At 37.2% G+C, this 13,290-nt stretch overlaps 1 protein-coding gene across 5 annotated transcripts in view; it reads right to left on the bottom strand.

Moving 5' to 3' along the window:
- RELN (reelin) overlaps positions 1-13,290 on the bottom strand; it is a 697,060-nt gene that overhangs the window by 613,991 nt on the left and 69,779 nt on the right. Inside the window, exons 14-15 of one of the 5 annotated variants that reach the window (XR_013829861.1) lie at positions 10,738-10,901; positions 7,790-8,003 (exon numbers count right to left, since the gene is read on the bottom strand). The exons of 1 other annotated variant lie outside the window; for it this stretch is intronic. Coding sequence is in view for 1 of the 4 variants with exons in the window: in XM_079932063.1 (XP_079788189.1) it covers positions 10,856-10,901 (46 nt within the window). In the remaining 3 variants the exon portion in view is untranslated. Of the gene's footprint in view, positions 1-5,553; positions 5,635-6,674; positions 8,004-8,051; positions 10,902-13,290 lie in introns of those variants that run through there. 3 more of the 5 variants (XM_079932060.1, XR_013829862.1, XM_079932063.1) reach the window with 3 other exon arrangements.

Below are 13,290 nucleotides of genomic sequence, written 5' to 3'. Positions count from 1 at the left end.
ATATATATTCAACCCCTTCCTCTCTCTTTCCCTTCTGGGACCCCAATGATGCAAATGTTAGTACGCTTGATGTTGCCCAGAGATCCCTTCAACTGTTCTCATTTTTCCTGCTGTTTTTCATTTTTTCTGTTCTGAATTCCATTATTCTATTTTCCAGATAACTCACACATTCTTCTGTACCATCTAATGTGCCATTAATTCCTTCTAATGTGTTTTTCATGTTATTGTATTCTTCAGCTGTTTCTTTTTATATTTTCTAGTTCCTTCTTAAAATTCTGTGTTCATCTATTCTCCCTAATTTCTTTAGCATTATTACTAATGCTTTGAACTCTTTATCTGGTAAATTGTTCATCTGTTTCATTAGTTGTTTTTTCAGGGGTTTGCTCTTGCTCTGTCAATTGAAACAAATTCTTCTGTCTTCTCATTTTGTTTAACTTTCTCTGTCTCTATGAAATTAGGTGAAACAGTTACCTATTGCAGTCTTGAAGGAGTGTCCTTGTGTGGGAGTGACCCTATACAGTCTGCGTGTGCCCAGTTACTTTGCGGGAGAAGCTGGATCTGATGTGAACATGAGTCACATCTTTCCCCAGGATGTGCAGGCAGCTATCACCTTGGTAGGAGGGGGTACTGGAGATAGAGGGGCGAAGGCCAGAGGAGGTGTGAGCCATGACTTCTCCTCTGCTCAGTGGCCATCACTGCCCTATCAGTGAGAGTTCTTTTTAATTCCTCATTTGCATAGAGGTCTTTTTTTAAATCATAAGTGGATCTTGTCAAATGATTTTCTGCATTAAATTGTGTGGTTTTCTTCTTTAGTCTACTGACATGGTGAATTATATTGGTTGACTTCTGAGTGCTAAATCACAATCCTGAGAAAACTCCACTTGGTCATAATGTATTATTATTGATACTTTTATACAGTTGCTGGCTTTGATTCAGTAATAATTTGCTGAGGATTTTTGTGTCTATCTTAATGAAGGATATTGGTCTGAAAGTTTTCTTGTCCTATCTTTGTCTGGTTTTGGTATCAGGGTAACCCTGGCCTTGTAAAATAAGTCGAAAAGTATTCCTCTTCTATTTTCTGAGTTTGTGTAGAATAAGTATTATTTATCCTTTAAATAATTATTAGAATTCTTTAATGAAGAATATGGCTATTCAGGTTATCTATTTCTTCTTGAATAAGTTTTGGTTGGCTGTGTTTTACAAGGAATTTGTCCAGTTCGTTTAAATAATCAAATTCATGGGCATTCAGAATATTATCTTTCAGTGATTACATTCTATCATACGGTAATGTGTGTGTTCTTTTTTTCTTGATTAGCTTGACCAGAGGTATCAATTTTGCTGATCTTTCCCGAGCAGTAGACAGATTTTCTTCTGTTCCTTTAGCCACTTCTTCCAAGGACTATCAGGGTCTCATCTGCCACTTCACAGCTTTCTCATCGTCTACTCCTCAAATTTCTCCCCTAAGAGGCATTCTAGTGTCAGCGTTGAGTGAATACATTTTTTCATACACACTATATAAGTATTAGAGATAATGTATATGAGTTGTCTATTACAGTGTCAAGCACATAAATGTTCACCTGGTAATTATCACCATTACAATCACATAGTTTTAACAGTGAAAGAGGAAAAGAAAAACAAATGTCCACCTCAAATGGCAATATGTGTCCAGTAATCCCTTGAGCTTTTTTCCTCATCTTCCTTACTCAGGTAGTTCTTATTTACTGTTATGTAATGATGGACCCATATTTATAGTTTTAATCATTAGGTAGGCCTGTCAGTTTTACTCTGTTCTGCCTCCTACAACTTTCTTACTAATGAATTGTTTATGATGGGGATTAAAAGAGAGTCAGTGCAAACCAGTCCAGCATCTGAAGCCACAACTCCAAACATGTCCTCTACTGAGCATGATTCAGTGGCGGACTTATCATGATTAGGGTAAAAAAACCACAACACAAGATAGATGGATATTTCCAAGAAAATTTAAAAAAAGCTACCAAATATCACACACTTAGATATACTTAGAAGGAACCTTTATTTTAATGATGAAATTCAGCATATTATTTTTTTTTTTTTCTTTCTGCGGTACGCGGGCCTCTCACTGTTGTGGCCTCTCCCGTTGTGGAGCACAGGCTCCGGACGCGCAGGCTCAGCAGCCATGGCTCACGGGCCCAGCCGCTCCGCAGCATGTGGGATCTTCCCGGACCAGGGCACGAACCTGCGTCCCCTGCACTGGCAGGCGGACTCTTAACCACTGTGCCACCAGGGAAGCCCAGCATATTATCTTTTAATTAATTTTTACTTCTGAAATGGAAAGAATGCAAATTCCTAGTAGTAAGAACAGCTCTAAAAGAATGGATTTTGGAAATTAATTAACATAATCTGTGAACTCAGTATTTACAGGTCATTTTGTCTTGGCTGGGCATCACATCAATTGCTATATCTAAATCTATGACCCACTCACTCCATTCCTGTCATTTTTCTTTTTAATGTTGCAAAGACTTTTTGAAATTTTAGTATTAAATTTAGTAATTTAGTATTTGCAATTTCAGTATATAAAAAAAGAAAATTTCACTTTTATCATGAATCCCTTCTTCCTATGGAAACAAGTAACTGAAGGTTCCTTACAGTTTAGAAGCAACTCCCCAGGGAGGGGGGTTTACCTTCTAGAGGGGCTCTGAATGCTCCTAGGCAGAAGCTCAGTGGGAAGGTAGTTTTCTGACTCAGAAGAGCTGGCCATAATTCCTTCATGTACACATTTCCCTCACAAATTCCCATTTAGATACTGACAACCCCTGAATTTTTATCTCCAACCTGGGCTTCCACCCTGAACTCCAGATTTATCTAACTGCCTTCTTGACATTTCCAATTTGATACCTAACAGAAATCTCCAACTTATCATGTCCACACATGAACTCCTGATCTTATCTCCCCTACACATTTCCACATGTTCACGTTAAAAACCCTGGAATCATTCTTGACTCTTTCTTTCAAAACTGACACCCAATTAATCAGCAAATCATGCAGACATTTCTTTTAAATTATATCCTAAATCTGGCAACATGTCACCACCTCCACTGTTAACACCCTGATCTGAGCCACCATTATCTCTCACTTAGATTTTTTAATAGCCTTCTACTTTTCTTGCTTCCACTCTATTCTCAATATAGGTTCCAGTAATCCTTTTCAAAAAAATCTAAACCAGATCATGTGACTCCTCTGCTCAAAACTCTCCCCATCTCACAAAGAATAAGAACCAAGGTCCTATATCCACTCTATTTTAGATTCTTTTTCCCATATAGGTCATTATAGAGTATTGATAAGAGCTGTGTATTACAGCAAATAATACTGTGCTATACAGTAGGTCCTTATTTGTTATCTATTTTATATATAGTAGTGTGTATCTGTCAATCCCAGCCTCTCAATTTATCCCTCCTCCCACCCCCGCTTTCCCCCCTGGTAACCATAAGTCTGTTTTCTACATCTGTGACTCTATTTCTATTTTGTAAATAAGTTCATTTGTACCATTTTTTTAGATTTCACATATAAGTACTCAAATATATGCCCAGGAGCAGGATTGCAGGATCATATGGTAGGCCTATTTTTAGTTTTTAAAGGAACCTCCATACTATTCTCCATAGTGGCTGTATCAATTTACATTTCCACCAACAGTATAGGAGGGTCCCCTTTTCTCCACACCCTCTCCAGCATGTATTGTTTGTAGACTTTTTGATGACGGACACTCTGACTGGTGTGAGGTGATACCTCATTGTAATTTTGATTTGGATTTCTCTAATAATTAGTAATGTTGAGCAACTTTTCATGTGCTTTTTGGCCATCTGTATGTCTTTGGAGAAATGTCTATTTAGATCCTCTGCCCATTTTTTTTTTTTGCGGTACGCGGGCCTCTCACTGTTGTGGCCTCTCCCATTGCGGAGCACAGGCTCCATATGCGCAGGCTCAGTGGCCATGGCTCATTGGCCTAGCCGCTCCGCGGCATGTGGGATTCTCCCGGACCAGGGCACGAATCCATGTCCCCTGCATCGGCAGGCGGACTCTCAACCACTGCGCCACCAGGGAAGCCCCTCTGCCCATTTTTTGATTGGGTTGTTTTTTTTCATATTGAGCTGAATGAGCTGTTTGTATATTTTGGAGATTAATCCCTTGTCAGTCGCTTGTATGTATAACTGATACACATTGTTGTACAGCAGAAACTAACACAACATTGTAGATCAACTATACTCCAATAAAATTTTTTTAGAAAGAAAGTTAAAATATGCAAATGCAATAAAATATTTACAACCTATTAAAAAAGAACCAAAGTTCTTCAATGCCCTGCAAGGCTACACATGACCTGGCACCCGTTACCTCTCTGATCCCATATCCTACCAAGGTTGTCTTTGCCTCCTGTATTCCAACCATATTGGCCCCCTTGCAGCCAGAACTCCCGTGCTTTGGAGGAATGGAGAAGAGATGTTTGATGAGGGTATGTGTACAAGAAACAGTCTGTCACACTAACTCAAATTTTTAAAGACATAAAATATATTCCATCTGCATTCCATATTTTTATTTTCAGCCTATTATGCTCTGTGTGGTGATTTAAAGCATGCTTGCAAATTCTGTGACACTCCTTTTATCAAGAGGTGGGTATAATAATTCCCTTCCCTTTAAATAAAAGGAGGACTTAATCACTGCCTTAATCACAATACTGCAAAAGTGATGCTATGAAACTTCTGAGGCTTGATTAGAAAAGGCCATGCAGCATCTGCTAGTTTCCCTTGGCATGCTGACTTTCGGAACCTCGTCACCATTCCATGAAGTGGAGAGAACACATGAGAGACCATGTGTAGGTATTCCAGGTAGGAGCCATTAGCCAGTGTCAGCCTCCAGACAAGGGTGAGGAAACCAGCTTTCATGTGACTCAACTCCAGTCTCAAGTTGCCCCAAGGGATACCACTTTGAGCCAAGCTCTGCTCAAACTGCAGAGTCATGATCAAAATAAATGATTGCTGTTTTTGCTTTGTCATCCAGATATAGGTAACGGAACATCCTGTTTCCACACCATTTCTGATTTGTATTTCCACAAATTAGCATCTACTTCACTGCCCTCCTCCTTCCATACGTCAACTTTTGTCTCTCTCCCCTCACTTTGGTGCTTCTTTTGTTCTTTCTCCCATTTTATTATGATGACAAGCATTTTAAATAAGCAATTCTACTGAAAGAGACATATTGGCCACACATATTTGAGAATTGGTTTTTGACGTTATAGCTTTGAAATATACTGCTTTTCATTATGTTGATGTGGTTTCACATCTTTATATACTTGGATGTAAGTGATTTACAAAAAAAACCCAAAACCGTTGTCACTTTAAACATTTTTGATGAAATACCAAACTTAAGTCCTACCAGTCATGTTGCACAAGGCTGCTATGAGAATCATTAATCTTCACCTGATCTGTCCTTTCTTTCTCAATATAAAAGACACAATTACCCCTTTTCTTTAAACTACCAGAACAATATAATAACTAAAGTAAATATACCAAAACTTTTACTTACAGAGGCTATCTCTGAATGTTGTTAACTGGTGATTTTTACTTCTTCATGATTGCCCCAAATTTCCACAGTAAACATGTGTTCCTTTTATAATAATTAAAAACAGACTTTTAAATTATGTATAACAGCATTATTAAAAAAAATCTAAATTGTTTTCTCTTTAAACAGGGGTGGGGGGTCTTCTCACATTCTGGTTTTTTTTTTTTTACAGTTTAACCCAGAACTTTTATCATCAAGAAATCAGGCGACCAGTCCAGGCTGCAGGGAGCTGTGGGCAGTGTCCTCTTCTGTTCAACATTTCCAAAGTTTTATTCTTACCTAAGCTGGGGAGTTAGCTCTCCTAGTCTAGTAATCTAAGAAAATTTCTTTTTACTGGTAAATGTTTTATTTCTCCCACATAACTTTCAGTTACAATATCACAATTTTAAAAAATAGATTTTTTAGATCTACTTATTTTTCTCTGTAGGTCACTTCAGCTTCATTATTATGGTTTTACACTCAGAGGCATTTGTAGCAGCTGCCTGTTTTATCCTTCCTCAAGCCATGTGGCTCTTTCCCATGTCTTTCCATCCTCTCGATGACTAGGCTTTAGTCATCAATATTTTTCAATTAAAAAAAGAAAGATTGATGTAGAAAACAGCAGGGGTTTCTATTTCAGCATCCTTTCTCATGGATGCTTACAGGGTTAGTGCATCTCTGTTCCTCTAAGGATCTCTTCATTTCCAGCTGGATGAATCCCATGAACTAGGATGGCTGAATGTTCCTTCCCAGAGAAAGTGAACCTAAAGTGGTTTCAGAAATTCTAGGGTACACATAAGCCAGTGCAATGCCTCTATTATTATGAAAGTTGGTCCAAAGTGATAAAATCATGTGTTTGGATCTAACATTCTCCACAGAACTAAGACGCTAAGTGGGTCTGGTTTCTCCTTTTGGGACCAAATACTAAATGGGACTTGGCCCAGGTCTCTTATTGCCACTTCTTGTACTGAAAGGGATGGGGTTTATACGAATAGTGGAGAACTCTTATTTGAAAAAATAAAATTAACCTGCAGTTCTGTGGTGAGTTGATTAGCAATAGTTATGACCACCTTCTCAATTCATTTCAAGATGGTTTCTCCCTCACTATGTCAAGAACAGTTTTCACCTCTATTCTGGTGACCCCTACATTAAAGCTTGGCAGTAACTCTAATCTCTAACTAGATCCAGCTACACACTTGACACTCCACTTGGATAAGCACCTCAATGGCACACGTTCAAAACTGAACTCACGATCCTCTTCATCCCACAGACCTAGTCGTTCCCTCAGGATTTCCTATTTCGAGGAACGGCTCTCCCAATGCTGATAGCACCTGTTGTCCAGGACAGAAATCTGTCTCCTCTGTCCACTGCTGTATCTCCTACTCCTACACCCAACACAATGCCTGACACATAGATGGTACTTAGTTTTTTGATGAATACCGAATAATTTTATGGGAACTCCCATTAAATGGGAATCTCAACTTCTTCAAAGACCAATGAAACTGGTTACGGTTTATCCAAAACCCCAAGCGAATCTCTACTGCCTCTAAAATCCAGACTCTTTTCTCATGCCAAAGCTACCACTATTTACTCAAACAGCTGAATGCCTCCTAAAATCCCATCATTATTGTGCATCAACATGCAGTTAAATGAATGAATTGATTATAATTTTCTCTGCTCTACCAAATTTCTACTTCTCAAACTGTGCTTCATGAATGTGTCACTGCTGGAAAATGAACACTAACTGTGCATTGAGGGCATTTAACAGCAAATTTGAGTGAAACGTTGATATCTTGAGAGGAAAGATTTCTTTGAGCTCTACCAAGCATTTCTGAAAGCAAATTGTGTCAGCAGACTGAAATTACATACAAAATTATCTAAACTATTTTACATATGATACAGTCACACTTTGTAGGAGATGAAGCTTTCAAAATGTAGGGGATGAAGCTGAATAATATCAACCTCTGGTTAATTACCTCCAATCTAAGCCTCTGCTCATGGAAAAAGGCATAAGATGCAACTATGGTACTCAATAGTGTGAGACTTCAGGCAAAAGCAGAGGATGCTATTACAGCCCTGGTCACATACATGGGCAGTTGTGGCATTTCATCTACTATTTTAGAGACTCTCTGAGTACTTAATGCGATAAGGGATGCATTATTCCCGGACTTGGTCCATTACTTTTCTTTTCTTTGCATAGTACAAGCAGAGTAGGGCATACCTTGGAGTAACAAAGGAGGCTTCTTCTTATGCTGAGCTTTCCTTGCTCCAGACCACCTTAATTACATTAAACAGTTGCTGGTTAACTAAATCCGTCGGAGGTATACCACTAATTGTACAGCCATCACACCTTGAGGGCAAACACTGTAACTCCTCAGTCACCTGCTCTCTGATTGATCATTCTCAGTTCATGCTTTTGACTATTCAACAAGATCCTGAAAAATAAGTAATGAAACCTACATGTGAATTAGAACCCAGTAGAAAATCCTTCAATTCTAAAAATAAGAATCCAAGGTATTGTGTCCATTTGAATAATTCAAAAATTTTTAACAAGAGGTTTCCTAGATAGGATTAGGTAAGAGTACCTCTTCTCTATTTAGTTGGAATGTTGTCACATTCTGTCACTTAACTCCTTTTGAGGTCACAAATATTTCATGATAATAATAATAGCTAACATTTATTGAGCACTTACGAAGTGTCAAGTACCTTACTTAGATCGGAGTTTCTCAACTGTGGCACTACTGATACTTTGAACCAGATAATTCTGTTGTGGGACATGCATTTAGGATGGTTAGGAGCATCCTAGGTCTCTACCCTCCCGTACCTCACAACCAGTTGTGATAACCAAAAATGTCTCCAGAAATTGCTAAATATTCTCTGGTGGGCAAAACTGCCTCCAGTTGAGATCTACCACCTTAAATATATCAACTTATTTATTAAATCTCTAAACAGCTGCATGAGGGAAGTTCTACTTTCCATTGTATAGGTGAGAAAACAAGAGGCACAGAGAGATTCAATAATTTATCTAACATCACACAGCTCCTAGAGATACAGCTGGTCTTTGACAAAGGTAGTCTGACTCAAGAGCCCCAGCTCTTAACTGCTGCCCTAGAGACCTGACCCCTTTTTGACTTTTTAGGGCTTAATGAAAAGAGACTTGTTGGATCAGAATCCCTTCCAGAGTTACTGAAAAGGAACTGTTTCAGCAATGAAGACTGATTCAGGGATTGAAACTGACTTGAAAATAAGAGGGGGAATAAGGTCTCCTCCTTACTATGTATATCTGAGTCATGGTAATGGAAAGAAGACATTTTTAAAATGGAGGATCAACCATGTATAAAAAAATCTAAAATCCCACAGCCTGGTAACTTTGTTCTTCTACCACCTAAATCATTTTTAGATCTAGGTAGAATAGATGCTTAATATAATTTAGACACCTCCTCTTTTAACAGAAATATCTGGCCCACCAGCCAGCATCATTCTCATCATTAGATTCCCTCCTCTAATTGGAGATTTATATCTTCCAATTAGAAATTTCATTTGCAGATGATCCTTGTTAAAATGCTAATATCCACATTAAGCTCTGTTAGTCTTCGTTTAAATAAATTAATCAAGTTAGTTAGTGAGTCATTTAGCAAGCCATTAGTAAGTAAATTACAAAACATAAAGTTCTCATGGCCCAGTCAAAGACAGGGAAAATCTGGTTACAAGGTGTTTTGCAGGGAAGCCATACATAGGGCTGGTGGCACAGTGTGGGGCAGTACAAGATAAGCAAGGTGCTGGGCCAGGGACAGGTGGCCAGCAGTGAGAAGGCAGGGAGAGTCACATACAGGAAACGTTGCCTCCTTTCTGTCTTCCCCAGTTCCCTATTTGACAATCTCTGTCCCCCCTCATATTCCAGAGTTCTTCCCTCAAAAGGCAGATTGGTCCCAGGCTATCGAAGAAAGCTGCACAGCAGACCTGCCACTTTATAGCAAACTATGAGGGGCTGAAAATCCCCGAAGTGCATTGCTCTTCCTTGAATCAGCTACTCAAACTGCCTTCTACTTGAATAATACACAGATTTCTACGTGCAGTAAGCCTAAGCCTGAATTTGCAATGCACATGGCTTTCCCCTGGTCCTGGCTTCTACAAACATCTGTGGAACACAAAATTTCACCATCTTCCATGGGACAAGAGACACAGGGTGAGGGTGCTCCATGCTATCTTGTGTAGGCAGAAAAAAAGGAATTTCATTCCTTCTCCCCCTACTCAGTACCTCTAAATAAATGCAAGTAGACAACCACTCGTGTTCTTTGATCCAGAAAGTGTCAGTCACTACATTAAAAGGCTTCCTATTTGGGGGTGCCTATTGTGAGAATTTTTCTTCAAAAAGAGAATGAAAGAATAAAATGCAACTGAAATTTAAACTAGGCTCCGTAATTAAGCACTTTAAAGCTGCTCAAAATAATTTTCAAGCATTTACATGCTAACAGAAAATGTCTTAAAAAATATGAATAGACAAGAAAATCAGACCCACGGTTCATAACTGATATAACAGGAAAAAATTTTATTGTGGAACTATTAAAGGCCAATGATTAAAAGAAGGAAAGAAAACCATCGTGCAGATTAAAAAGCTATGTTGGGTAGTTAATTGCAAAAGTGACCAGATAAACCTCACCTAAGCATACTGCAGTTATCAAGTAGGCTTAGAGGTGGAAAGCTGCCCTATATCTGATCAAACTACCTTGCCTTTTGAGAAAATCAGCGTGAAAGATAAGCATATGCAAACTTGGATCTTAAAAAAAAAACAAAAAACTTCTACTTATTATATTTTGCAACTATGATTTTTTAAAGTGGTGGCCTTAGGAAAATCTGCTTTGGCAAGCAACTGCAGAGGCTCCTGTGGAGAGGAAGTGAAAAGACTGGGCTTATATACAAGGGCTGCTGGCACGTTCAAAGTGCAGGGGATAGTTCACAGAGTAAAATGTAGTCCTAAGTAAATGGGTTTCGGGCAATTTCAGTGTTAAGATAACATCATTAAGAGTAGAACAGATTGTGCTCAAACCCTGCTGTTTATAATTAACACGTTCCTTCCAAATACTCCAGGGTCCCTGGTAAATAGTCTTCTGCTCACATTCACCCAGACCAATCAGAGTATTTTCATCAGATTCCATGCTGGGCCAGCACCTGTCTGGACAAATCCAATAGAGCCAAAGAACTCCTCTCCCTGGCCAACTGAGTAGTTGGATGAACACAGCTTGGCTTAGTCATTGTCACAGTGTCCATATGGCTTTGAAGCTTGTTTTCACAAGAAATCATACAAGTATTTTATTATGTCAAAGTTCACCGTCCTATAAACAAAAACAGACAGTATGTTAGCATCCTCACTGCCCAGACTGCTCAGCTTCGTATGTATGATTCTGAGAATCACATGCAAAATAGTTCACAACTATTGCTAAACAATCCTAAGATACTGTCAAAAGCATCATGACAGAATTGACATTATTTTTTTAAATGTCACTAGGAACAGAGTTTCTTTAAAAAGTTTTTTTTCCCCAACGCATAAAGTTTGCTTTTCTAAAAAAAGGAAACGAAATTAGAATTATCCAACATTCTGTATTTCAGTTATACTACAGAAAGTTTGGATTTCATCTGAAAGCTATTTGCTTTTTGTCTAATAACCAGAATAAAGTAATTAGAGATGCAGAAGTATTTAAATCTTCTTTGCTTTTGAACATTGTTTATCTTCCAAAACACCTGTTTTATCATTACATAATGCATAGCTCATCTGTCCTCATTTGTAGTTTTCATTCTTTTCAGTCTTTTAACACTGGCTGACCTGTGTGTGTATTGTAACTAAATCTGTATGATACAAGAATACGATACAACAAACAGACGATGTGAATGTATATTTTTGTACTCTGATGGCAGGCAGAATAAAATAGCAGGAGACAGAGACATATAATTATTTTCCTTTCTCTAAACTCATTCTTCACTATAAATATTCAGACTTGGAGGTTTATTATTTGAATAAATGGTCAAAATAATTAGATATAATGATCTAGCAATAAGTATAAAATTAAAGCCTTAAAGTATTCAATTCTACAAAAATAATCATCCATGTGAGAAGAGCCTTTAAAGATGCACTAATTGCATGCTCTTATTTATTAAACCATCATCAATTAGTGTTTTTGTCTATCATTTTGTAATACACTTTCTAAAAAAGTTTCTAAGCAAATGACTGACATATCAAATATTTTTAAAAATCTGGAATGGGGAACTATAGATACTGCTTATGAAAACACATTTTAAAATAGCTCAAATGAGATGCTATGGCTATTGTGGTACCTAATGATGGAATGAAGAGTACTTTAATTGTTTCATTACAATAGTGTCTCTTTAAAGAACACTAAAACTTTCCAAATTGTATAAAAACACTGTCAAAACAATTCTGTTATCATTAGCAGTAATAAAACAACTAAATATAGTTACTAAAATAAAAACTTATCTCAGGCATAAAGACACAAAAGTTATGGTTATTATACCATAAAGCTGTTTATTTTTATGTCCTTTTCTTTCATTCAACTCTAGAGCCCCACCCAATTTACTAGTAACAAGGTACCACTAACAAATCATTTTTAAAAAAATCATGAAAAGATTTTTCATGATTGGTTGAAAAGATCTTTTTTAGAGGATTTTAGAAGGAAACAGACATAGTAGGCTATTTTTAATCATAGGTAAAAAGGAAGGTTGAATTTGTATATCTCTCCAGGCACATTTCCCCACAATGATTTTGGGTCTTAAGGTTATAAACCTAAAGTAACAAGGTAAAGTGAACTTAGTGTTAAGTAAGTTTTACTGTCTTTTGGATTTTTTTCTTTCTTTCTTTCTTTTTTTTTTTTTTTTGCATTGAGTGGAAAAGAAAAAGTTTAGAAGAAGCTAAGATGAAAACAATTAAAATTCCAACACTATGGGACCAGAAGGCATTATGTGATAGACTATTACAAAGCCATATAAAATGATCAATATGAAGCCATAACTACAATATTAAGAGAGGTAAGGAGAAAAGAGAATTGCAACTATGTTGTGATAGCTACAGAGAAATGTTTGTATAATGGACTAGTACTAGAACATAAACAAATGAAAATACTGTGATTTGTTAGTGGTAGGACTCCTCCATCTTATCTAAATCTATTTAACACTGCAGCATAATTTATGCAATAAATTTTTCTTTTTAGAATGAATGGACTGACTTAAAAATACTACGCATTTTACACTAAAAACACTTAAACACTTAAAAACACTAAGCATTTAAAGGTTCACTACATTCCATTTCTCTGCTTTGCCACTGGGAAGTACTCAAGTAAACTGAATCATACAGTTAAGATTTTTGGACTTTTAAAAAAACTAAATTAATTGTGAAAAGAATATGTAAGATCATTCCTCTAAGAAACATTTACTGCCCAAGATGTATGACTACCTTTCTCTATCATCCTTCCATCCCCCAGTATAAACAGGTGACTTACCCAACTGATCCCCACATTTATTTTAAGACACAGCAGAATTTGATAGAATAACCACAGGGCAACATCAAAACTTAAACCACACATTCCAAAGATAGTTTTTAAATACTACAGGAGATTCTCTCTCTCATAGAACACAAATAATTATTTTCTAAAGTAAGCATCTAGAAAGAAATAGGATAAACAAAAATAATGTTGGTGGCACTCTGCCTAGGAG

The sequence above is a fragment of the Stenella coeruleoalba genome (genome assembly GCF_951394435.1).
Source record: "Stenella coeruleoalba genome assembly, chromosome: 9".
In the NCBI taxonomy this organism is placed as follows: Eukaryota; Metazoa; Chordata; class Mammalia; order Artiodactyla; family Delphinidae; genus Stenella; species Stenella coeruleoalba.
Note: the sequence above shows the minus strand (reverse complement) of the source record. Positions and strands in the feature narration are given on the sequence as shown.